A 25,585-nucleotide genomic window follows, 5' to 3' on the forward strand; every position below is an offset into this window, starting at 1 on the left:
GGGCGCCTGGGTGGCTCAGTTGGTTAAGCGTCCGACTTTGGCTCAGGTCATAATCTCAAAGTTTTTGAGTTTGAGCCCCACATTAGGCTCTGTGCTGACAGCTCAGAGCCTGGAGCCTGCTTCAGATTCTGTGTCTCCCTCTCTCTCTCTGCCCCTCCCTGACTCATGCTCTGTCTCTCCCTCTCTCAAAAATCAACATTTAAAAAAAATTAAACATATACTGATGAAAATAAAGCCACACTCAATGACAAGAAAATGAACTCTTGGAGGACGAAGGCCAAAGATATCAAGTTGAAGCTATCCTGGGAATACATAAGCAGAGTAGTAAGTTTACACTCTCATGAGAGAATTCAAGCACATAAAACAATAAAAAATCAACACAAAGGAAGAGTAACATCATGTAAGAAACAACAAACTCTGTGAATGACCTGCACCTAAGGAAGCAGATATACCAGAACATTACAGAATGTGCTTTATACTCAGAGAGGTTTAAACAATTAAGAAATAAAGACTATAAGTTATAAAAATAAAAGTGGTTATTAAAATCAACAAGGAGATCTTAAAAATGAAAAACAGAATTTCTAAAACACAAACTCAGATAGGCTAAATAAAAGGACATTGCTGAAGAATGAGTTAGTGTCTGGAAAACGAAGCTAGGATTTCTCCTGAAATGAAGGAAAAATGAATAAAATGAAAGCTAAAACAAAAATAAAAGAAACCTCTATGTTCCAATACCTGTCTAATAAGGAACAAAGAAAAGACAAAATATTTAAAGAAATGAAACAAAGCAAAGGATCATAGGAGAAAAAGAAGATGCAAACCAAGAAACAAACTTGTAACCACAGGGAAGGAAGTGATGCTTACTAGAGCGGGGGAGGGGATGGTCATAGGTAATAGGTAATGGGGATTAAGGAGTGCACTTGGCAGGATGAACACCAGATGATGTACAGAAGTGCTGAATCACTATATTGTACACCTAAAACTAATATTACACTGTTTGTTAACTAACTGGAATTTAAATAAAAAAAAAAAAAAAAAAAAAGAAAGAATTTCAAAGCACTAAGGAAAGATACCTAAGTGTCAAACAGTATGTTTTAAAAGTCTAGCTAAATTAGAGTGAAACTTAGGCTATAAAGAGAAAAATCATAAACACATTATTTTCATTTTATTTTTATTTTTATTTTTCATTTTTAATTTCTTTTTAAATTTACATCCAAGTTAGTTAGCATATAGTACAACAATGATTTCAGGAGTAGATTCCTTAATGCCCCTTACCCACTTAGCCCATCCCCCCTTCCACAACCCCTCCAATAACCCTCTGTTTGTTCTCCATATTTAAGCATCTTATGTTTTGTCCCCTCCCTGTTTTTATATTATTTTTGCTTCCTTTCCCTTATGTTCATGTGTTTTGTATCTTAAAGTCCTCATTTGAGTGAAGTCTTATAATACTTGTCTTTCTCTAATATCGCTTGACATAATACCCTCTAGTGCCATTTACATAGTTGCAAATGGCAAGATTTCATTCTTTTTGATCGCTGAGTAACACTCTATTGTATATATATATATACCACATCTTCTTTATCCATTCATCCATCAATGGATATGTGGGCTCTTTCCCTACTTTGGCTATTGTGGATAGTGCTGCTATAAACATTGGGGCGCATGTGTCCTTTCGAAACAGCATACCTGTTGCCTTGGATACATACCTAGTAGTGCAATTGCTGGGTCATAGGGTAGTTCTAGTTTTAATTTTCTGAGAAACTTCCATACTGTTTTCCAGACTGGCTGCACCAGTTTAAATTCCCACCAGCAGTGCAGAAGAGATCCTCTCTCTCGGCATCCTTGTCAACATCTGTTGTTGCCTGAGTTGTTAATGTTAGCCATTCTGACAGGTGTCAGGTGGTATCTCATTGTGGTTTTGATCTGTATTTCCCTGATGATGAGTGATGTGGAGCATTTTTTCATGTGTCAGTTGGCCACCTGGAAGTCTTCTTTGGACAAGTGTCTATTCATGTCTTTTGCCCATTTCTTCACTGGGTTATTTGTTTTTTGGGTTTTGAGTTTGACAAGTTCTTCACAGATTTTGGATACTAACCCTTTATCTGATATGTTGTTTGCAAATATCCTCTCCTATTCCATCATTGCCTTTTAGTTTTTCTGATTGTTTCCTTCACTGTACAGAAGTTTTTTATTTGGATGAGGTCCCAAGAGTTCATGTTTGCTTTTGTTTCCCTTGCCACCGGAGACGTGTTGAGTAAGAAGTTGCTGCGGCCAAGGTCAAAGAGGCTTTTGCCTGCTTTCTCCTCGAGGATTTTGATGGCTTCCTGTCTAACATTTAGGTCTTTCACCCATTTTGAGTTTGTTTTTGTGTATGGTGTAAGAAAGTGGTCCAGGTTCATTCTTCTGCATGTCGTTGTCCAGTTTTCCCAGCACCACTTGCTAAAGAGACTGTCTTTATTCCATTGGATATTCTTTCCTGCTTTGTCAAAGATTAGATGGCCATACATTTGTGGGTCCACTTCTGGGTTCTCTATTGTGTTCCACTGATCTGAGTGTCTGTTTTTGTGCCAACATCACTCTTTTTTGAAGTTTATTTGAGAGAGAGTGTGTGAGTGGGGGAGGGGCAGAGAGACAGAGAGAGAGAATCCCAAGCAGGCTCCATGGTGTCAGCACAGAGCCTGACACGGGGCTCGATCCCATGAATCATGAGACCTGAGCCAAAATCAAGAGTTGGTTGCTTAACCAACTAAGCCACCCAGGTGCCCCAACATCATTCTTCTGTGAAATTTTTCTCAATTCCAAGTCACTTACTCCCTCCTTTGGGCTCCCTGAGCCTTTTACTATCTTACATCATATATACTATAATTGTATGATATACATTACACATAACAGTATGTAGTTATATATAATTGCATATAATGACAATGTAACTATACCATTATACTCATGCCTCAAGTACAATGTCATGCTATATATATCACTTATCAGCTCACATGTATGTCTTTAACTAGAATGATCTTAAGAAAGGAGAACTTATCTCAGTGCACACCATGACTCCTAAGTTAGTTAAATGAGTTATACTGACAAGGGTCTACTTGGTATTCATTTACCAGAAAGGCATATACCAAAATTTCAAAGCTGGGAAAAAAAGTACTCTTCAGTTCAAATGCTTTCTGTGCTATTTAAAACACTGTCATAAACAGTTTTTCTAAATCTAGAGCATATAAATTCTGAAATGTCACCAGTTACTATAAGCATTCCTCAATTTCACAAAGATATTTACCTGCAGTTATGACTACCACAAAGGCACTGATAAATACAAGCAGAAAGTGAGGCTGCTAAAGTATGCATTACATATACCTGGAAAAAAACCACAAAATTACTTTAAGTATAACTTTTAAAAAATCAAACTTGTTTCAAGACCAACTATAATAAGCATTATAAAAAAGTGGAAAAAACTATTCTGTCCTTATGAACTATTTCCTTTTTTTCCTTAACATTCATTTATGCCTATACAGGTCTCACTACAGACAAATTAAAAACACTAAGGCTGTGGGCAGATAACATAAAACACACATAGGCTACCTAATTTCTATTTTAAGAGCAAATGGGAAAAGACATTAGCTATTCAGTAGTGCATCAGCCATGTATTAAAAGAAAATCCTTTGGGGCACCAGGGTGACTCAGTTGGTTAAGCATCCAACTTTGGCTCAGGTCATGATCTCTCAGTTCAAGAGTTCAAAGCCCCATGTTGTGCTGTGTGCTGACAGCTCAGAGCCTGGAGCCTGCTTCAGATTCTGTGTCTCCTTCTCTCTCTGCCCCTCCCCTACTCACGCTCTCTCTCTCTGAAAAATAAACATAAAAAAAATAAAATAAATAAAAAAAGAAAAAGAAAGCCCTTCAAGACTCAACCTTCTTCAAACAAAATATGTAAAAGCTCAGTCTGGTAAATAACAGTTTACCTATGGATAGGTCACTAAGAATATGCTACCACATATTCTAGCTACTAGAGAAAGCAAGGAACCTAAAGAGAGGGAAATTATTTAGGGAAAGAAGAAGGTATGAAAGACAGCAACTGAAGGGCAAACATTTGCACTGAGGAAGAAAAGGCTCTAAACATGGCATGACAAGCAGTAAAAGAAGTAGATCTGACAAGCATAACCCAGGTCAGAAAGCAAACTAGATTAGACTATTAAAAGACTAAGTTCTTCAAATGGAGGGTTGCTGGAACGGAGGAGAGTGGGGATGCACTAGATGCGTGATGGACATTAAGGAGGGCATTTGTGATGAGCACTGAGTATTGTATGTAAGTGATCAGTCACTAAATTCGACTCATGAAACCATTATTACACTATACATCAACTAACTTGGATTTAAATTTAAAAGAGACCAGGTTCTTGATCTAATTATGAAGTAGGACAGTCTTGGATGCAGATAAAAATGGGAGAGTCACAGATTAAAACCAAAAATCAAGGATATCATCATATTAAAAGAAGACAACAAAAACCACATATGGGAAACTGCAAAAATGATCAAAATATTTTTAAGTTTCTCCAATCAAAAAGTGGAGTCTATTTCTCTACTTACTGAACCTGGGCTGGCCTTGTGACTTGCTTTGACCAAGAAGGCAAAGCATTACATGAGTTCTGAACCTAGTCCTCAAGAGGCCTTGCAAATTCTCCTATTGCTGCTCTTTAAACCCTGCAACCACTATGTAAAATAATCTAGGTGGGATGGTTAATTTTATGCATCAACTTAACTGGACCATGGGGTGCCCAGACATTCGGGGAGACATTCTGGGTTATGTCTGTAAGGGTGATGTGGGATGAAATTAACACGGGTAGAAGTGGCAGACTCAGTAAAGCAGACTGCCCTCCCTAATGTGGGCGGGCCTCACCCAATCAGGTGAAGACCTAAACAGAATAAAGCTGAATATAAGGGAACTTCTGCCTGGCTGTACTGAGCTGGAACATTGGTGTTGTCCTGCCTTTAAACACTTGCTCCTCTTGGGTCTCACGCCTACTGGCTCTCACACTGTACCTTATACTACTGGCTTTTCTGGTTGTCAGGTCTCTGGACCCAGACTTGAACTACACAATAGGTCCTGGGTCTCCACCTTGATGACAGCCAATCTTAGGACCTCTCAGCTCCCATAGTTATGTAAGGCAACTGCTCTGTACATATACATACACAAGTCCTATTTGTTCTGTTCTGTTTTTCTAGAGAACCTAGACCAATACGTTAGGCTTGGTTGATAGTGGATGAGACCCGTATGATCCAGATTCTCCTGTCATCCCTGGAAATAGTGTGCCAACCACCCAAAATGCAAATAAGGCCATCCTAATCCAGAATCCAGCCAACGTACCAGCTGACGGAAGACAAATGAAAATATCCAGACATCAGTCAGTCCAGGTGGCCCAAATTAGAACTGAGGAGCCAACCCAGTGAATCATGAGCAAAATAAATGATGGCCATTTGAAGTTACTAATGTTTCAGGGTGGTTCTTAAGCAGCAAAAGCAAACTGATATACCAAGTGTATGCTCATTATTAAAATTAAATATGTGATACAGTTTAGCTAAAATGAGCAAAATCTCAACAAAATTAAATTCCTTACTGTATCATATACCATGTGGGCATTTATACTAGAGGAGGACAGGAAAAGTGGCAAAATTAAATTACAAGGGTTAAGGTTATCAAAGAGGGTAAGGCTGTAGGAAAGGCCAACATCAGGCAAGCAGAATATTGAACTGGTATGATATCGCAGCCTGAGAGGTGGGCGAGAACCAGACGACAGACTATTAAGAGAAAAGGAGTCCAAACTTGGTCATACTTTAAAGGATTTCAGTATGCTTGGAGAGTAAAGATGAAACATGGAATGTGATATTAACTGTACATAAAGTACAGTGGTGATGATGAAAAGATGATGTGCTTGACTAGATAACCATGTGATTACTTATGCATCAGAATCACCTGGGATTAAAAATCTTGGGACTCACTCTCACACACTGATTCAGTAAGTTTGGAGTCAATTTAAGAATCACATATCCTTAAAATATGTAATGTTTTAATATTAATAAAGGAAAACTTTAATTTTATACCATAATACTTAGTTCCTATTTCTAAAAATCAATCAGCTTCTCCCCTAATTGTAATGCTAAAAGAATTACTCATCTATCTGCATACACACCTATTACTCTTATCTTAATAAAGTGGCTAAATAACACTAAATAACTAAATTCAAAATTGAAGTACCCTATTGGGTATGAGAATACAAGTGAGGTCAGCCTGGCCTACAACCCCAAGTTCTCTTTGATCAAAAAATATAAACTTAGTAACGTGACAATCCCTATGTACAGTCTGATGTTTAAAATTGCTTCTAATAAGTGTTTCTTAACACTTAGCTTTCGGTTTTATCATAATATACAGGTAAGTTAAAAGAATGAACCAAGCATACTTACCTTATTGCTCTGGATGTCAGGATGGGGTGGTGAATCAAAGTTTATTATGGCATGCAGAATATCATGTGTGAGGTTACTAAGGTGCAGTAATGGATTGGCAACTACTGTTTTGGCACTGGCAGTACAAGCAAAGAGGAGGGGTACCGAGGTTTGCTCTGACAGAGGGCTAGGAAATATGGGTTCTGATGTTTCCTTAAAAACAATGGGAAAAAAAAGGTTAATCATCTATTTAAAGTGGTAATTCACTACTTTACTATTTCAGAAATCTCTTGGAAAAACTTCAAAATAATTCAAAATTAAAAGCATAACAGATTACAGAATTAGGACCTGAGGAGGTCAACATTCCACCAATTATAGAGGAAAATGAGGGGACAATACCCTTTTATCCTAAGGAGAAGTTCATCACCTCACAAGGCACTCACGTAAGAATGCAGAGTATGAATGCAGCAGATCACAGGGCTTGACGGAGAATGATCCTGAAACCATTATACACACACTACGCTACAAACTCCTAACACAAAACGGTATTCCTTAAAGCAACCATAATGAAGAAAATCAACAACTTTAGTACTTAAAAACCAAAAGAGCAGTATCAAAAACCATTTCTCATGTGTGTACTATTTCAACTGGCCACTGTGTAACTTACATACCTGCTGAGATTCTTGTAAAAGCAAAATCAACTCCATTCTCACAGATGCAAGACCCCCTCCGTGGGATCCATGAAGTATGCAGTAACTCAGAAACATCCTCAAGAGTGACTGATATTTCAAAAGCCACCGTCTTTTTTCCTGAAAATTTTCTCTCAGTTGTTTCACTTTTGTTTGCTGAAGCAAATCTTCAGAATCTTCATTTAATCCAAATCCATCTCCATTTTCGTCCAGGGCAGACTGTAATTCTTCTCCATCTGAACAATAGTCACAGGTCCTCTGAAGAGCTATTACCTCTCTTTCAAGCCAGTGGTAGAGTTGGTAACGCAATTTTCCACCATCTATTTCATAGCCAGTAGATAAAGTACGAAGTTCTACGGTGAGAATCTTTAAACATGCTCTAAATTTTAACTGAACTGCAATTATGTCTTCTGATGGACTCAAAATATCATTTTCATCTAGTGTGCTGAGAGTGTCTGTATAATTAGAACTTGTTTCATCTACTTTTTTCACCGTTTTTCTCTGTAAAGGTTTCAGTTCTTTCATTGAAATAGGGAGATCATCATTTTCTTCATCGTTATCACTGTCCCATTTTAATTCTAAAGAGTCATCCTGAAATACAACGCTTGGTTGGCTCCAGTCGAAAGAAAGAGTGGAGTTTGTCTGCTTCTCTGAGGAACCCTCTGAAGAAGATCCAAAACCATTCATCACTGACTGTGACCAATCAACAGCAGAAGACTTATCTTCCCTTGCATCCAAGTTCACTGGAGAAGAAGGAGAATAGTCTTTACTAGTATCCAGAAAACTCGATGTTCTACAAAAAGGTTTTGTTTTCTTGATTACTTTTGGCATCTTTGATAATACTTCCAAAGCTAACATAGGACAGCCAGCTTTTAAATGAGCACTGGCAGTAGTAAAAAATAATCTTCTTTCACTTAAATTGATTGTTCCTGCCAGTTCACTTTTTCCCGTTAAACTCATGTGTGTAGACAATACATCAGATGATCCAAAATGACGTCTCAGCAACAGAGGATGCGTTCTTAGATAATTGTAGAAATTAAAAACTGCAGGATTACAGGCTGACATCATGACTTGATCTGAAAGTAAATTAAGTTTATCAGCTAAGAAAAATTCAAGAGTTGTACTGCAGTCCTTTTTCTCTATGGCACCTTTACCCACCTGGTCTTTTGACAGAATTTTACTAAGAGATCACACTCACACATGGCACTGAACAGACAAGAACACGTTTGTCATGAAAGTGTTTTAACATAAAAGGAGAACGGAGGTTATACTGATTTCCGCCTCTTCAGGTAATAATTTAAGATTATTTGAACATCCACTTACACACCCATAGTTCGTATTCTCCTCCTTCCCTCAACATCCCTTCCCAGTCTGCTGTGCTAAATCTTCCTCATCTTCTCTACTTGAGGATGTTAAGAGTATCCTAGAGTTCAGTGCTTGGCTTCTTTTCTGTCTACACTCGCTGAGTGAACTCATACAGTGCCAAGGCTTCAAATACCATCTAGACATTGGTAACTTGCACATCTTTTTCAAGCCCAACTTCATCCTGTACATCTAGACTGCTATATCCAAAGGCCTACATTACATTTCCATTTACATGCAGATACTCTTTCCTCAAGGTCTCTTTATCTAGTGTGCTCTTAGCCTAAACCACTCTTTATCCAGATAGCTACTAGATAACTCACTCAGGTCTCTGTTCAAAGGTCAGCTTATCAGAGAGGGATTCTCTATCTAAAACAACACTCCCCCAAACCTGCTCCTGGTTTTCCTCATACCATTTACCTCAAGCTAAAAATCCAGGAGTTATCCTTGACTCTTACTCCCTTCACATCCAATCCTACCTAGTTTACCTGAAAATTATATTCCAAATCCCACCATTTTTCTGAGCCTCCGCTCTTATTATTCCAGTCCAAGCCACTATTACCTTTTAAAATTTTCTTCTAGAATAGAGAATTTGACTCTAAAAGTATGTGATCATTTATTAATCCCAAATCAAAATACACTTTTGACATGAATATGAGTAGGTATAAAAAAGTGACCGGCAAAGGCCTTTTCTTTTCCCCTTTCATTACAGACAAGTCAGTTTGGAAATCTTTAGCTCAGATGGCCAGGACATTTCAACAACTGAACGTGGCTTTCTCACAATTCTCTCACAGTAAGACTCGTGATATTCCTCATTAAATGATGCTATGTAAAAACCTATCAACTAAAATCTTTTCCAATTAGTACTTCAAGTGATATGACTGACACCAAGGATACCAGCTATTACAAATAATTCAATTCTACCTATGGAAAAATATTTGAAAAGCATATCCCATCATTTTTATATGATTTGATACAAAGATTCCATTTTATACTAACCTCTAGAAAAGCTTAAGCAAAAGGGATTTCTAAAACAAAAGGAGATCTTAAAAAAAGTAAATTATAAAAAATTCTCTACCTCACTCATCTCATAAAAAACTAATCCTATCACTTGTCATCTTTCTTTAAAGAATGTATTTTTATTATAAAAATTCCGAAACTAATTAACACACAAACTTGCACCTGAGAAAAATGGATTTTCTATCACTACTTTCCTCAAAATTTATATTCAAATGTTGATAATATTTATGTCGAATACACTGATTTTATAAAAACAGAAAATCCAAAGTTCTTGGTTTTCAAAGGATTTTTCTGAAAAAAGGATTTTCCTAAAAAAAAAAACCAAAAAAAAACTGTATATACATAACTCTGTGTCCCCAACTAAATCTTAAAAGTCTTAGACCATGTTTTCAACTTGCTTTGTATTACCCTTAGCACCCAACAGTGTGTTCTGCACCCAGCAAATACTAAAACAACTCTGTATTATTAACATCTTAGAAATGCAGCTTACCATCATCCTCTCTGACTGGTTGCTTTATTAATGTTTCCAGAGCACCACTATAATCTTCCAAAATCCAATATGCCATACTCCGAAGAAAAGGATCATAATGCATACTTATGTTCAATGAATTGAGTTCACTGACAGGAGAATCAATTCCCAAAATTTTTTTACGTAAAATAGATTTATATGTTGCAGATGTATCAAATTCAGACTCATAGAGTCTTGCTATTACAAGAGCCAACTGAATGTCATTCAGTTTCTCAAGACATACCTTCAAAAAGAGAAATACTGGTTATCAATAAGCAGAAGCATCTTTCATTTTAAGATAAACTCGACTGACTCACTAATAACAGATGAAAAAAAAAAGCACTGTTAGTATCTGAAATTTTTAAAAATATTTATTCTTGAGAGAGAGGGAGACAGAGTGTGAGCAGGGGAGGGGCAGAGAAAGAAGGGAGACACAGAACTGGAAACAGGCTCCAGGCTCTGAGCTGTCAGCACAGAGCCTGATGTGGGGCTTGAACTGTGAGATCGTGACCTGAGCTGAAGTCAGACACTTAACCAACTGAGCCACCCAGGCACCCCTAGATGATAGGATTTTTAAAAGTCACTATTAAATATTACTATGTATTTATTAACCTTATGCAATTTCTGCTATTCTTAAATCAAATTAAAAAATAAAAATTTAAGCCTACATAAAAAGCTTAAAAGGCTGACAATGCTTCTTTTCATGTTTATTTACTTTTGGGAGAGAGAGAGAGAGACAGAGTGCAAGCAGGGGAGGGGCAGAGAGAGAGGGAGACACAGAATCTGAAGCAGGCTCCAGGCTCTGAGCTGCCAGCACAGAGCCTGACGTCCGAAATCATGTCCCAACACACAAACTGCGAAATCACAACCCAAGCCAAAGTCAGACACTCAACAAACTGAGCCATCCAGGCACCCCAACAATGCTTTTATTAAAAAAGTTTCATCATTACCTCAATTGCATCTCTGAGGCAACCAGCTAAAAGAAAAAATGCTGCAGAATGTTCAAATCTTTGTTTGCCTAACAAAGAAAAGGCATTCTTTAAAGCTGCTTTACGCCATCTCTCATCCTCAAAATTGTGTCCAAAAAACTGTGTCATCTTGGTGTCTTTTTGGGATCTATAAAGAAAAAAAATGTATGAAAATTTTGAAGCACAATGTTTCCACAGTCAGAACCAATTTTATAAAGCTAGCCATTTACAAGTTAAGACTCAAAGGAAACACTTGCCCATGTATGGATTACTATACATCTGCCTGCCCACTGGAGGATTACTGGTGATCAAAACCTAAGGAATTTATCCTGATTCAAAACAATCCTAAAAGATCTAGTCTCTGAGAAAACTGACTGGTGCCCATGATTTTCCCCTCAAAGTTGTATTCATATAGATTCACGTGGAACAGAGTGTGAAATAAATGGTGAACTATTTTTAGTAATCATGTTTATCAAGTCTTGCTGAGAACAAGTGAAAGAGAAAATTCCAAGTGATCCTTGCTCAAGAGTGGGGTCAGGGCCCACAGGAGGAGGGTAGTTTGGAGGGATAGCCTGGTCCATGAATCTATAATAGGGCAGAGGGTAGATGCCTGTTCCAGATTCCACCAATTCGTCTTCTTCCCCACTACAGAGACAAGTCTTTGGTTTAGTTCTTTGTTCCAAAGAAGTACCATGAGAAGTTCTTACAATAAGTAAGAAAATGGTTTCCTGGACTGATAAACCTAAAACCTAAAGTGATATCATCAAGATTTTTCTATTCTGGAAAACACTTGGGCTTCTTTCCTATGAATGTCTCCCTAAACACAAAAGTAACTAAGAATGTACATGAATCACAATTAACAAGAACAACAAATCTTGACTTTATTTCATACACTTGTTCCTTACGAAAAGTTTTCCATTTTGAAGCAGTTTTCTTACCTACCTATATAAGCCCCAAATCACAGCTTTCTTTCTCATTGCAAGGTAAAAAATGGCAGCATCTAAAGGATCATTCTTTCTATAAAAGGCTGCTTTAGCTACCTATAATTAGAAAATGTTGGTCAAAATTTCACGGAAACAATTTTTAAACAAACAAAATAACTTCTCTCACATACCACACCGACACACATTATTTCAATGACCAATGAATTAAGAAAATATGTGCACGAATGCATGGATGTTTATGTATACATACGCACACATATACACGTATTTTACACTTGAACGCATGCATTTTTTATAATTTCAAAAGTAATTCAGGGTGGTGGCCTCCAAAGACACAGAGAGGTGGGAACACATCGACAATGCTCTTCAGTACAAGCTCCTCAGTACTATTTTACTTTTCCAAGATGTATACACATCATTTTGTAAAAATCAGACACATACTAAGTAAATGTATCAACTACAATGGAAGAATTAGAATATAAACATTAAAATCCTGTATTAATGAGATATTTTGAAATATCATGGCTATTTCAAAGCATTTTACTGATTCACTTAAAAAACAGAAACAAGAAAGGGAGTAAGGAATGTTCTTTAAAGCAACACCTAAAATACATTAATTACTTCATTTTTCTACCACAATAAAATACAACTTACCTTTTCTATGCACTTGCGTAAGGTGCGGGTGTTCCGGACCCACCACCCCACGCCCATGGCTCTCAGTTCTGACCAGGTGGGATCATCTTTCTGCATGGCCGGCAGCATGCTCAGCAGTTCCTCCTCTGCTACCGAGTGAAACGCCCAGGCAAAATGACTAGTAGACAGGCCTGAATAAATGTCAAAAATAATGTTCATGGGAAATATAAATATGTTTATATAATGATTATCAGAAATGCGTGTGCCATATCTGTCATAAGGAAGTCTCAACTCTTTATGGGACTCACAGAAGCACAATTAAGACTTTAGGGTTGGAGGAAATAGGTTTTTTCTTTCGTTGTTTCTCCTAACAACTCTATCACTTCACTAGTTTTTATAATAAGCACATATTTTCTATGATTAAAACACCTATTTTTAAAAAAGGTAAGAAAAAATGTTTTATGGAAAATGCTATTTTTCTGATTATTTTTGCTCTCTAGCTATTACCCATGATCTTTCCTTAGAAAATGAGAAACATTTAACGTACTATTCTATGCTGGAATGACTGTTATTCACAGCTGATTCTCACTTTCCTTTGGTCAATGTTTGTTTTGTGGATTGAATAACATGGAATTAAAACAGCATCAAGTAGATAGGACACCTCTCTGAAAAGAACTTAACAGGGTAGACTCTGGAATCAGATGATACAATAAACCCAGATCCATCCCTAACTATGTAACTGTGGACAAATTACTTCGACTCCTGATTGCTCAACTGCCTCATTTATAAAATGTGAATAATCACAGCACTACCTTATTACATTGTTGTGAGGATTAAAATACCAGAGTTTAAGCATTTAGAATAGAATCTTAAAGCATTTGAAATATCAGAGTTAAGGCATTTAGAATAATAACTATTATTACCCCTTATCACCACATTAGTCAGACACTTTTTTATGCACACAGTATCATTTACATCAGCAATTCTCTTAACCTACTGGCCCCTACATTTGGGGCTTACTGTTCAGCTTCCATTTGGTCTCTTCAGAGAGTTCATTTTCTTTGGTATTTCTGGGTGAAGTACATGCTTAATTATAAGATGTGGCTTTGAACATATATGGACTCAAAATTTTAATCTGATAGCAAATGCCAAGGAATCTGAAATGCCCACTATACTTTCTTTCCTTGGAAAGAAATATAGAAATTAAAAAAAAGAAAAACACCTATGCAGTAAATGGACTGCTATTCTGAACTGTTTTTAGATGTCTATTATCTCTCAACTAAGTTCAGTAATATTTCACAAATAATTAAACGATTAGATTTAGAATTTTAGTACTTTTCCAAAGCTAAATACAAAATGAAGGGAAGGAGGGAGCAGAAAGACAGAAAGAAAGGAAAAGAGAAAGCAAGAGACAGACAGACATCAATAAGAAGAGGCTAACCTCTGTCCCAATAACACTGTTTAACCCTGTAGCTCCAGTAATGCTGGAACCCAGCTGTACCTCTGAACTTCCTGGGCAATAAGCCAAGAAATACCCTGTTTTAAGTTACCTTAAACTTAAGTCAAATATTTCTGTTAATTTAAGGCCTAAGGTATATGAGAGTATCTGAAAGGTTAATGAACTAACATCTGAAATACACATTAATATTAACAGTAGTTTTGGGGTGAGTGAATTTTCCCTTTCTATGTTCTATACTCTTTATGTAAGACAATTAAAACTATTATTTCTGGAACAAAAATGTTACTCAAATTTTGGGTAGAAAACTGAACTTTGATAAATGTTAAATAGAGCAAAGAAGAAAATCTAAACAAGTTGAAGAGAATAAAACAGTATTAATTGGTCTTAAATGTATGACGCATTTGAAAATGTAACACAGATTATTTAACTGCCCAATACCCATTTCTTCATTAAGTCTTTCCATCTACCAAAAAAATTCCAGTATTTTAAGCAAAGAAAATTAAATGGAAATAAATATTTTTACAAGTAAGTTAAGGACACTTAAAATGTGTCAAATTTTCATTGTCATATCTGGGCAAAATGTTCTCAAGCCTCTCTACTTTTACTCTCTTTCCTTTTAATAGATTACTACCAAAATCACCTTGGTGAAGGAGCTGAGCTCGGTAAGCTGGAAGGGAAGTTGTAAGGAACGTATGAAGTCGAACAGCTAAAAGAAATTTTAACCCACATTCATCGAGAGTTTCTCCACCTATGAACAACAAAAACAATAACAAAGTATTTACTTTTTTGTATTTATAAGAAAACAATTTCATGACCAAACTTCAAGTAAATGTTAATAATTCTGGCATGTGGCATATGTCACAGCACCAAATACAGGAACAAAACATTCTGAAACCAACAAAAGTTACCGGTCTAATTATTATCTAATATTTCCTTTGTCTACACAAACAAACATCACAGACCAAAGTAGTACAGTTAAATATTTTGAAAAATATTAAAGGGAATGAATTGACTCGGGGTTAGCGATATTTTTCATAACTCAACCTCCTCCCAACCTCCTCTGATCTGATCTTGTTTAAATTAAAATGTAACTAAATTTTAAAATAGTTTAACCTTCAGACTGCAATTCCATGTTGATTCAAGCCATAGACCCATCCCAATAATCAACTGCTAACATAGGAAAAAATAGTTACGTATTTTCCTTTCAAACACAGTTCAAGGGGTGCATCCTACTGACCTATGCACAAGGCCAGACTTGTTAATTTCAAATCTTACTGAGATCTGATGGGAATTCTACCTTCCAATTTTTTTTTTTTTGTAACTCAGATTAAGAAGAAAAAAATGCTCTCTGGGTGAGGAAAAGACCTAATTTTATTATACTTATTTTTGTTATGCTAAGCAGGAGTATACATTACTGCTAATTTTAAAGAACCTCAATATTTTAAAAACCCATTAACAGGGGCACCTGGCTGGCTCACTCGGTTAAGTATCCAATTTATGGGTTTCTGCCCAGGTCAGGATCTCAAGGTCTGTGGGATTGAGCCCCGCGTCAGGCTCCACAATGATAGCATGGAGCATGCTTGGGACTCTCTCCCTCTCTCTCTCTCTCTCTCTCTCTGCCCCTCAACCTCTCTACATGCATGCAAACTCTCTTTTAAACTTAAAAAAAAAAAAAATTAACAGTGATTACAACAGGAGAAAAAGCAGAAAGCACCTTTTACTTTCAGGTATTTAAAGTGATTATTTAACAAGAAGGTTAACTTTTGCCAAACTCAAAAGGATTCGATTGGATCTTTAACATTATTAAGCAGACATCAGGCAAAAATGACTGGCATAGTGACTCTCTGCATACTCTCTCAAAGTACTATGATTTACGGAAAAAATAGTATCTATTAAAGTTAAAACTATCATGAAGGTATAGTAATAATGATTTTAAAAAACGTCCTGGGCATAATTTTTATAAAAATTACTTAAGATTATTTTCTGCATAAGTAAGTAGAACGGTGACCAGCTGTTCTGCCACTCCTGTACCTAGTTTAGTTTTACCTTGGCTTCTGTCTCTGCTTTCTCCGATATCAGTGCTGGTAGTTGCGATTGTGTCTGCTAAGGCCATCAGAGACATCTGCTCCATCCGGCTGAGTCCTGGTAAACTAGAATGAAGTAAGTGGCCAGAGAGAACCTGAGCGTGCTCAGGACCAAAGTAAGTTGGACTGTATTGTGAAAGGTCGATAACCCTGGGCTTTGTGTTTTCTTCATCTGTCTCTAACACATGATTATCAGTCATTAAAGTCGGGATCTGAAAAAGCTCATCATAACTTTCTTTTGACAACTGGTTTGAGTTGTTTAAAGTACTTTGATTACTAGATTTCTCTAAAGACGCATAACAGCTATCGTCATCTGCTGCAAGTAAGGCATATAAAGGAAGCGGAGGGACAGAATCTATTTCTGTATAATCTGTATTTTCACTTTTGTTGAAAGCCTGGGGATCTCTGGTAGTGCTTCCACTAGCACTGATGGTGAGAGATCTAAGGCGACGCTCATGGTTGGATTCGGCTTCATTCAGAGCCACAACCTCTCCAGCAATGCACTTGACAAGGTGCGACAAGATGGCCTTTGCTCTCCGAACTTTGCCAAGGTCCATGAGTTCTAAAAGCTGCAAAGGATGGTACTGAGGTAAAGTTGGGGAAAGAACATGAGCTGCTTCAAAAAGACCTGAATCTTCTGTGTCTACAGAAGGATCAAAGGCAGTTCTCTTTCCACAGATTTTCTGTGCAAGACTGGTCATGGATCGAGTCAGAGTTTTCTTTGGAGGATGTAATCCAGAACTTGATGAGTTACTCTGTTTTATTAAACTTATTATAGATGGAGTGCTCCCATTGTAGGACTCTGTGACAACGGGTTCTTGTTTAGAAGATGGCTGCCACTGGGAATATACATGCATTTCACAGTCCATGCCTACCACCAGGATGCCATCCCGGACCCATGACAAAGAAACAGGAAAAGGTGGAGAGCCTTCTACTGAAGAAACCAAATCCATACTTCTTAATAGCACAAATTTAGAAAGAGGCACAGCTTTAGTGCTTTCCCAGAGAGGAAATGCGAGGCTTTCCTTACCAGCCTGTTCTTGTACCTTGCCAGCCAGGGGTCCATACATAAAAAGTTTTGATCCAATTCCTACAGTGAGGATATGAGAACCATCCTCTCTGGACATCCAATCTAAGTGAACTAAATGCTTTGTGTTGGATGTGATACTCTCTTTACTGGAGAAATACACCTCTTGCTTATTGTAAGCCACTAAGTTGCTATCAATACTAATGCCAGAATCTAACACTGTATTTAATTCGTCTAAATGAATTGTCTGTTCAAGGACCCAACAGGAACCTCCTGTAGACTCACATTCAAAAATGCTTACATGCATCAAGAAGTCCTGAGAAGACCTACTATTAGATGCAGGCTGCTTATAAGCTACTGCTAACCGATTTGTATGTGCACAGCTAACTTCTACAGGCCTACCAGGGACGGTTATACTACTATTGCTATGAAGTCCATCCTCAATAAGTAACGGCCATTCTTCCCAAATGTATACAAGATCCATTTTTCCATTCTTCAATGTGGCAGATTCTCCATCTGTTACTCTGCATCTCCAGAATCTTACTTTCTCATCCGAGCATGAAGTTGCCAATAAATAAGGAGCACTGCACACAGGATATATGGAAGAAGAACTCAGATGTCCTAAAACAAAAATGATCTATTAACAAAATGTCAAATTGGATAAGTATTTCTGTTTTCATGTACTAAAGGTTTTAGTCTTTGTACGAACTCCTGTTAACAACGTGACAGCCTATATTTAGTTTAAGAGTCAACAAGATCAGTAAAATGCTTTCAGTGACGTCAAAAAGGTACACATAAAGGGCAATATTACCAAAACTGAGAACTGGAAGAGAACTCTGAGGTGGTCTGCTTCAATTCCTACATTTAATAGGTAAGGACCTTTGACCAAATGTATGATGTATCTTACACTAAATCAAACACAAGCTAGAATGACGCAGTTAGAAAACCTGAAATCTAATGCTGGTTTCTCAAGCCAGTAGTCTTTTCAACTCTGCTCATTTTATATATTAGTATGCATCTCATTTTAAAGATACCAATATATTTTTAAAACTGTGTCAACATTTCCTGGCTCCTTCTCTTTCATCTTTTTCAATACAATTTTGTAAGCAGCCCATGCTTACTGAAGTACTAGGTGAGCCCTCCGTAACTGATGTCTATGTGACATTACTGATGCTGAGAAGATTCTTAAGTGGGACAAAACATTTGCCATCCTTAATGTAATGACACACTCTTTTAATTTCCTAAACCACTGGCAAACTTCTTTTTCTTCAAGATGGTAGTGACTATTTCAGGTTCCTAGCCACAGGGTCTCTGATGCATCTATTCCACTCTAGGAGTCTAGAGCAAAAGCAGGTATACACAAAAGTAGACAAATACGAGTAGCTATGTTCAATCAAACTTATTTACAAAACAGGTAGGTAGCCCATAGTTCGCTAACCCATGAACTAATTACAACATAGAAATGTTATATAAGATATCTATCATATTTTAAAAGCATTTCAACATAATTTTAATAAAGTTTTTTTTAAGTCCTCATGGAGGATAGCAGTGTTGTGAAAGGACACAATTAGCATTGTCCATTGGTATGTCTGAGCTGAGTAGAGAGTAGCTGACCTTAATAGTTTTGATATTAAAAAAAAAAATTAAGACTAGGAAAAACGCTTTTTCTCTATGCTATTTTTTGCCAAACAAAATGAATTTCTCCTTTTTCCCTAGAACTCCTACTCTTCTGCCAAACTCAAGTTGGGCCAAAGTTAAATAAGAGGGCTGTTTTTAGAAATATTTCTCTTAGATTTCCCATATTATTTTAATTGGAGGTCAGTAGTGAAGATCCAACTATTCTGGCTAAGGGAACAGTTCTTAAAATTGTGTCAATACAAACATCATTCTTTTTCAAACTTTTTCTTTGCATTAATGCTTCTTTCAGTAAAATATACAAAGAAACAAAATTACAAGTTATTAAAACAATGTTAATACCCCAGCTCCTAACTTCACCAATGAGAAAAGTATTTGATAATGGCATGGCAAATTGAAAAGCATTCAAAGTCATCAGTTCAAAAAATGACAGAGAAGTAGAAAAGACCAAATGCACACTGTGACTATGAAACTCAAAGAAGTGCGTAATAAAAGGTGATTTTGTCTTGGTTTTCCTGATACCCTAGAATCGTGGTTCTTCATCTATTGTATGAATTAGAATCACCTGGGACCCTTGTTGAACCAGCCTGTGAGGTGCACCAGCATTTGTGATTCAGTACACCTGGGAGGGTGTAGCCCAAGAATTTTTATTTCTAACAAGTTCCCAGATAATGCTGATGCTGCTGGTCTGGAGATCACATTTTGAGAACCACTGCTCTAGATTAAAGATGATAAATATTACGAGGAACGACCCACTCAAAATCCCTCAGAGCACACAGCTCCAGGCAGCCACGACCAACATTATCAAAGTTGGCAAATAAGGCACAAACTTGTAACCATCTCTGCCCTGGAAACGCTCAGTTTTTCTTCATAAAGACATCATGAAAATTTGTTTTGGAAATCACTACTTAATGCTACAACTCGCTGACAAATGTCAGACATCTGAAAACATAATGAGAACCTAAGTTTTCAGTTTAAGGTAAAGAGAGTGTTTCCATTTCTGCTTCCATGTGCATTTAAGAACAGGTAGCTATGCCTCTTTTTAAATACCTTACTGAATATTCATAGATTACAAAGTTTGAGTAGTCTCTTTTTACAAACTTTACAAACCTGCTGATGGCTTAACACTTATTATCTCAACTCCTTCTGGCAAATTCAATTCTTGGCTATAAACCATTTCTGAAGACAGAGTTAACTTGCTGGTACTCTGGAGATTTGCTCTGCAAGCCTGATACTTCTGTGAAAAAGGAGACAGGATCTTCTCTGGAGAAGACGAATAATGTTCTTCTGGTTGCCAAACTGCTTCAGATATTTTTGTATCTACTTTTTCATCTATAAAACATAAGAAAAGAACCAAAAACCAGGGGGAAAGGGGGAATCCCTGTAAGTATTAAAATTACTACATTTTATAATCCAAAAGACTTATAAAAGATTTTAAAACATACTAATATGATTTTTTACAATAAGAAAATGAGAGAATCAGTTTGCTTTTTCAATTAATTGAATAAACTACAGTTACCTTCACTCAATAAGAATAGCTTTAAAAAATATGCAGTGAACTATCTAACCACATATAATTTGTTAATTTAAGCCTAAAGTTCAAAAAAAATTAAAAAGACTCACCTAATGAGACAGGAATGGACTTTAAATGTAAATTCCACATGTGTAACAATGATTGGTTGTCTTGGGTGCACTCTATTACAATTAGGTAGAATTTCTCAGAAAATCCATTAGGTGAGCTGCCTGTTGGTATTAATAATTTTCACCATTAACATGGATAAATGAGACAACTTATTAAATACACCAAGTTAAAATAAGTGAATTAAAAAAAATTAAAACCCTTACCTAAAATTCTACATAGAAAGTAACATTATAGAGTGCAATCAACTTTTTTACCACATGAATTTCTATCAACTTGAAATTTTAACAATTATATGTATGCTATGCTTAAATTTCATCTTTGAATTGACAGGCTTAAAAAATCACATATCACAGTCATCACTGTCACATCATTCACATAGGTTACACTATAATAAGGAAATTTCTGAACAGAGACGATGTGACACATACTTTAAATGAACACATAATGGGGTGCCTGGGTGGCTCAGTCAGTTAAGCATCAGACTTCGGCTCAAGTCATGATCTCACAGTTCCTAGATTCCAGACCTGCCAGGCTCTGTGCTAACAGCTGGGAGCCTGCAGCATGCTTCAGATTCTGTGTCTCCCTCTCTCTCTGTCCCTCCCCTGCCTGTGCTCTGTCTCGCTCTCTCTCAAAATCAAATAAACATTAAAAAAATTTTTTTTAATGAGCACTACTACCATGATTAAAACTGTGTTGCCAAACACAATTCAAAGTAAATAACTTCCATAATGGAATGATCTATTAATGATGTTTATCTAAGAACCAAACCAAAAAAAAGCATTTATTTAATTATTCATCATATTATTTAAGAAAATTTTTCTTGGTCAAAACTCCATGATTTAAGCAGGGCATAAGCTGCTCAAAATAAACCAAAAAACTGCAACTAAAATATAAAATCAGTGACTCATTATTAACTGAAATAAAATGGACCTGGTTTAATGATAAATTTTATCCAAGTCTTCTTGGTTACAAGCTAATCTTCATTATGTACAAAATTATGTAAAGAAAAATTATAGAAACTATTTAAAACCATACAGCATATAAAAATCAGGAAAAAAAACCACACACAAATCATATTGTGTTACAAGACTAAATGAAAAGGTAACTTTGGTAACGTGTTCCAGGTGAGTTAGGCATTTAAAGCACAAGAATTAAGGGGAGGGAAAGGATAAGGGATAATAACTAAAGACAAAAGATCAGAGATCAATCTATTTCTGATAATTTTACTAACAAGAAAGAATGTCCTATTAATGAAAGTATCTGTGAAATATTTCTTCTCTTCTTAACATTATAGCAAAATAAGATGAACATTTTGGGTGTTTTCTAGAAAACTGCAATAATGAAGATAATAGCTTTTGAGTAAAAGTAAGCATTCCCTGAATATTTTAAGAAAAACTAGAAAAAAGACTTAAAGAGAAAAAAAAAAGTTTAAAATTAAAGACTCATAGAAAAGAAAATGCTGGAATAGATTATGATCACAACAAACTCAACCTTAAGCATAAGAGAGTAATTTCTTTTAAAAACCTTAAAGAGATTTGGATCATTACAATATTAATATTATTAATATTTTAATATATGAAAGGAATTATAAAGAACATTTTGTTGATATAAATAACCCTTTATCTTGTACCTGACATCTTTATTTACCAATTTTAGTATCTTTCTATCCTTATATTCAGAACTTACCAAAGCACTGTGTTGTTGCACAGTTCATGAATTCTCAGAGAAAATGACAGACTAAGTGAAAACAGTGGTAAGAAATTAGATATTTGACATAATGGTGCAAAACTCAAAAGAAAAGAAAAATAGAAAAAGGTAGAATGAAGAAATAATGCACAAGAGGAGTAAGACAAATAATCAGAAACAAATATAAAATGAAAATAATATTACTTGAGGCTTAATAATGGACTTTTAAAAGCAACAGGCACAAAAAACCAAAACCAACCAACAAACAAAAAACCTGGAAAACAAAAGCAGCAGGCACAAGCTGTATGTATGGTTCATGTGCAAGGAAAGTCATTTCTGAGTTTGGTTTGGCTCCGTACGTGAAACTGATGACCAAGAAATTTTAGTTTCATTTTGTTCTGTTTTCCTTTATGAAAAGTAACAGTTAATTCTGAGTGTAGGAGTTTAATATAATTTTTTTAAATGTTTAACTTGAAAGTATTAAGACACTTAGTCTTTATAATTTGAAGTTTTAAGCTACTGCTTTAAAATTTTTTGTTTTAATGTTTATTTTTGAGGGAAAGGGGCAGAGAGAGAGGGAGACAGGGAATCCAAAGCAGGCTCTGCGCTTTTTTAATGCAAAGTCCAATGTGGCGCTTGAACTCACCACCATGAGATCATGACCCGAGCCAAAGAAGGACGCTCAACCGACTGAGCCACCCAGGTGCCCCAAAATACTGGTATTTATATGCTAAATAATATCAGAAACCTACATAGGAAAATTTTAAGTTCACATAGATGGTATGAAATACTATATCAACTTATCTTCATTAACTGCTTAATATACTCTAGATAATATTTCTCACTACATAAAAAAATTATTCTTTACCTGCATCAGACAATATTCTGTCTTTTCCCAGACTTTTCTTCTCGAGGTTATTCAAAATGAAATCTTCTTGAAAAACATGAAGCAGCTGGGTTTTTCTGCCTTGCTGAATGTAAATAAATACCAACATATATAAGTTGACATATGTGTTATTTACCTAATGCTAAGTGGCCAGAAAAATAATACTTACAAGTTTGGTAATGGGATCTAATGCGATAATGCATCCTGGCCTGGCTGTTGACTGCTGACTTACTATGTTAAACACTTCACCAACATATTTCTGTTTAAAAAAAAAAAAAAAATGGATATCTCCTTTATTAAACAATTAAATTAAAAAATAATTAACATGAAATTTCAGGCATAGTAGAGAAATAAGTTCAAGTGGGGCTAAATAAGTCCCTAAGTTGCTCTCATCATAAACATTCTGGGACTTTACCTTACCTAATTATGTTGGAATGAATAAGAATTATGGCTCAGTTGGTACAGAGAAAAACAAAAGCAGTGTGCGGTGACTGCTAGGGGAAAGAATATTTCACATCTATAAATATGAAGGACTGACTTCAATCTCATGGAAATATTCTAAGAATCAATGCTTTTCAGGCATTAATTTAAAAAAATTTTTTTTTTTTTCCGTTTATATATTACTGAGAGACCGAGAGAGACAGAGCCTGAGCATGGGAGGGGCAAAGAGAGAGGAGACACAGAATCCGAAGCAGGCTCCAGGCTCTGAGCTGTCAGAACAGAGCCCGGCACGGGGTTCGAACTCATAAACCGCGAGATCATGACCTGAGCTGAAGTTGGACGCTTAACCAACTGAGCCACCCAGGTGTCCCTTCGGGGATTAATTTTGAGGTAAGAAAGATGGAGCTAAAGAAACAAGCTGATATATTATGCCTATATGCTGATTTCTCAAGCTACTTATGTCCTGACTACTCTAGTCAAGGTCACATTGTTAAATTTGATCTTCAACACACTTAATCTATGAGCAGCATTTGATTCTGGTGATCACTCCCTTCTTGAACTGTCTTCACTTGGCTTCCACTATACACCACATTTACCCCACTTTCAACAATGGCATGCTCCAGGGTTCAATCCTATCACTTCTCCTTTTCTTCAGTGATCTCATTCAGCTCCATGCTTTTAAATTTATATTCTGACAACTACTCATTTTATATCTTCAGACTGGGCTTCCCTCTAAACTACAGACTAGCTTACTAGGTCTCCTAGGTGTCAAACAGTCATCTCAACATTAACATGTCCAACACCAGGCTCTCAAAAATCCATGCTCTTCAAAATCTGCTACTTATACATTCTTCTCAACTCAAGGTCATTCTATTCTTCCTTGTGCTCACACACAAATGTGGGGCATCATCCTCTTTTGCTCATACAAGCCCGAATCCAGTTCAGTCTTGCCTATTTGATGTTCAAACCACATCCAGATTTGTCCAATTCTTTTTTTTAAAATATAATTTCTTGTCAAATTGGTTTCCATACAACACCCAGTGCTCATCCCAACAACTGCCCTCTTCCCTGCCCATCACCCACTTTCACCTCCCCTGCACCCCCCAACAACCCTCAGTTTGTTCTCAGAATTTAAGAGTCTCTTACGGTTTGCCTCCCTCTCTCTCTGTAACTTTATTTTTCCCCCTTCCCCTCCCCCCTGGTCTTCTGTTGAGTTTCTCAGGATCCACATATGAGTGAAAACATATGGTATCTGTCTTTCTTTGCCTGGCATATTTCACTTAGCATAATACCCTCCAGTTGTTGCAAATGGCCAGATTTCATTCCTTCTCATTGCCAAGTAGTATTCCTTTGTATACATAAACCACATCTTCTTTATCCATTCGTCAGTTGATGGACATTTAGGCTTTTTCCATAATTTGGTTATTGTTGAAAGTGCTGTTATAAACATTGAGGTACATGTGCCCCTATGCATCAGCACTTCTGTATCTCTGGGTAGATTCCTAGCAGTGCTATTGCTGGGTCATAGGGTAGTTCTACTTTTAATTTTTTGAGGAACCTCCACACCGTTAAGATTTGTCCAAATCTTACCATCTTTATCACTACCACTTGCTACCATTACAAGCCCCTTTGAGACTGTCTCTTGGACTACTATAAAGATTCTTGGATTGGCCTTTCTGATTCCACTTCTGCTCCTATGTCTAATCTATACAACAGCAAGAGAAATCCTTTCAAAACCTAAGATCACATCAATCTGTCAATGGTTTCCATGTTCTTCAGATTAAAAGCCAAAGTTACCAAAATGGGCCATACAGCCCATTGTATGATCTGGCCAGGCTGATTTTCCAACTTTATCCCTGACTACGTTCCACCTCACTTACTCAGCTCCAGTCACAATATCCTCCTTGCTGCTCCTGTACATACTAAACATGCTCTGACCTCAGCATCTTTGCACTAGCTGTTCCTCTTCCTAACATACTCTTTCTCTAAATATTCACATAGCTAGCTCCTTCATCTCCATTAGATCCTTTCTCAAACGGTACCTTCTCTGTAAGGCTTATCCTGACCAGCCCCTTATTTGGCATTCTCTACTACTTCTGCGACATGGTTTCTCTCCACAGTATTTATTAATATATTTTTACCTTTTTTCCTATAGCCCTTCAC

At 36.5% G+C, this 25,585-nt stretch overlaps 1 protein-coding gene across 6 annotated transcripts in view; it reads right to left on the reverse strand.

Annotated features, from left to right (window-relative positions):
* DMXL1 (Dmx like 1) overlaps positions 1–25,585 on the reverse strand; it is a 133,935-nt gene that overhangs the window by 57,279 nt on the left and 51,071 nt on the right. For all 6 annotated transcript variants that reach the window (XM_019469584.2, XM_019469587.2, XM_019469586.2 and 3 more), the window contains exons 14-26: positions 23,151–23,240; positions 22,964–23,066; positions 20,391–20,510; positions 19,878–20,099; positions 16,068–17,753; positions 14,662–14,769; positions 12,584–12,753; positions 11,928–12,025; positions 10,968–11,133; positions 10,000–10,261; positions 7,110–8,203; positions 6,460–6,651; positions 3,284–3,360 (exon numbers count right to left, since the gene is read on the reverse strand). In XM_019469584.2, the coding sequence (XP_019325129.1) occupies positions 3,284–3,360; positions 6,460–6,651; positions 7,110–8,203; positions 10,000–10,261; positions 10,968–11,133; positions 11,928–12,025; positions 12,584–12,753; positions 14,662–14,769; positions 16,068–17,753; positions 19,878–20,099; positions 20,391–20,510; positions 22,964–23,066; positions 23,151–23,240 (4,388 nt within the window). The remainder of the gene's footprint in view (positions 1–3,283; positions 3,361–6,459; positions 6,652–7,109; positions 8,204–9,999; positions 10,262–10,967; positions 11,134–11,927; positions 12,026–12,583; positions 12,754–14,661; positions 14,770–16,067; positions 17,754–19,877; positions 20,100–20,390; positions 20,511–22,963; positions 23,067–23,150; positions 23,241–25,585) is intronic.

The sequence above is a fragment of the Panthera pardus genome, unplaced genomic scaffold, assembly GCF_024362965.1.
Source record: "Panthera pardus isolate Hobbes unplaced genomic scaffold, ASM2436296v1 HiC_scaffold_2, whole genome shotgun sequence".
NCBI lineage: Eukaryota > Metazoa > Chordata > Mammalia > Carnivora > Felidae > Panthera > Panthera pardus.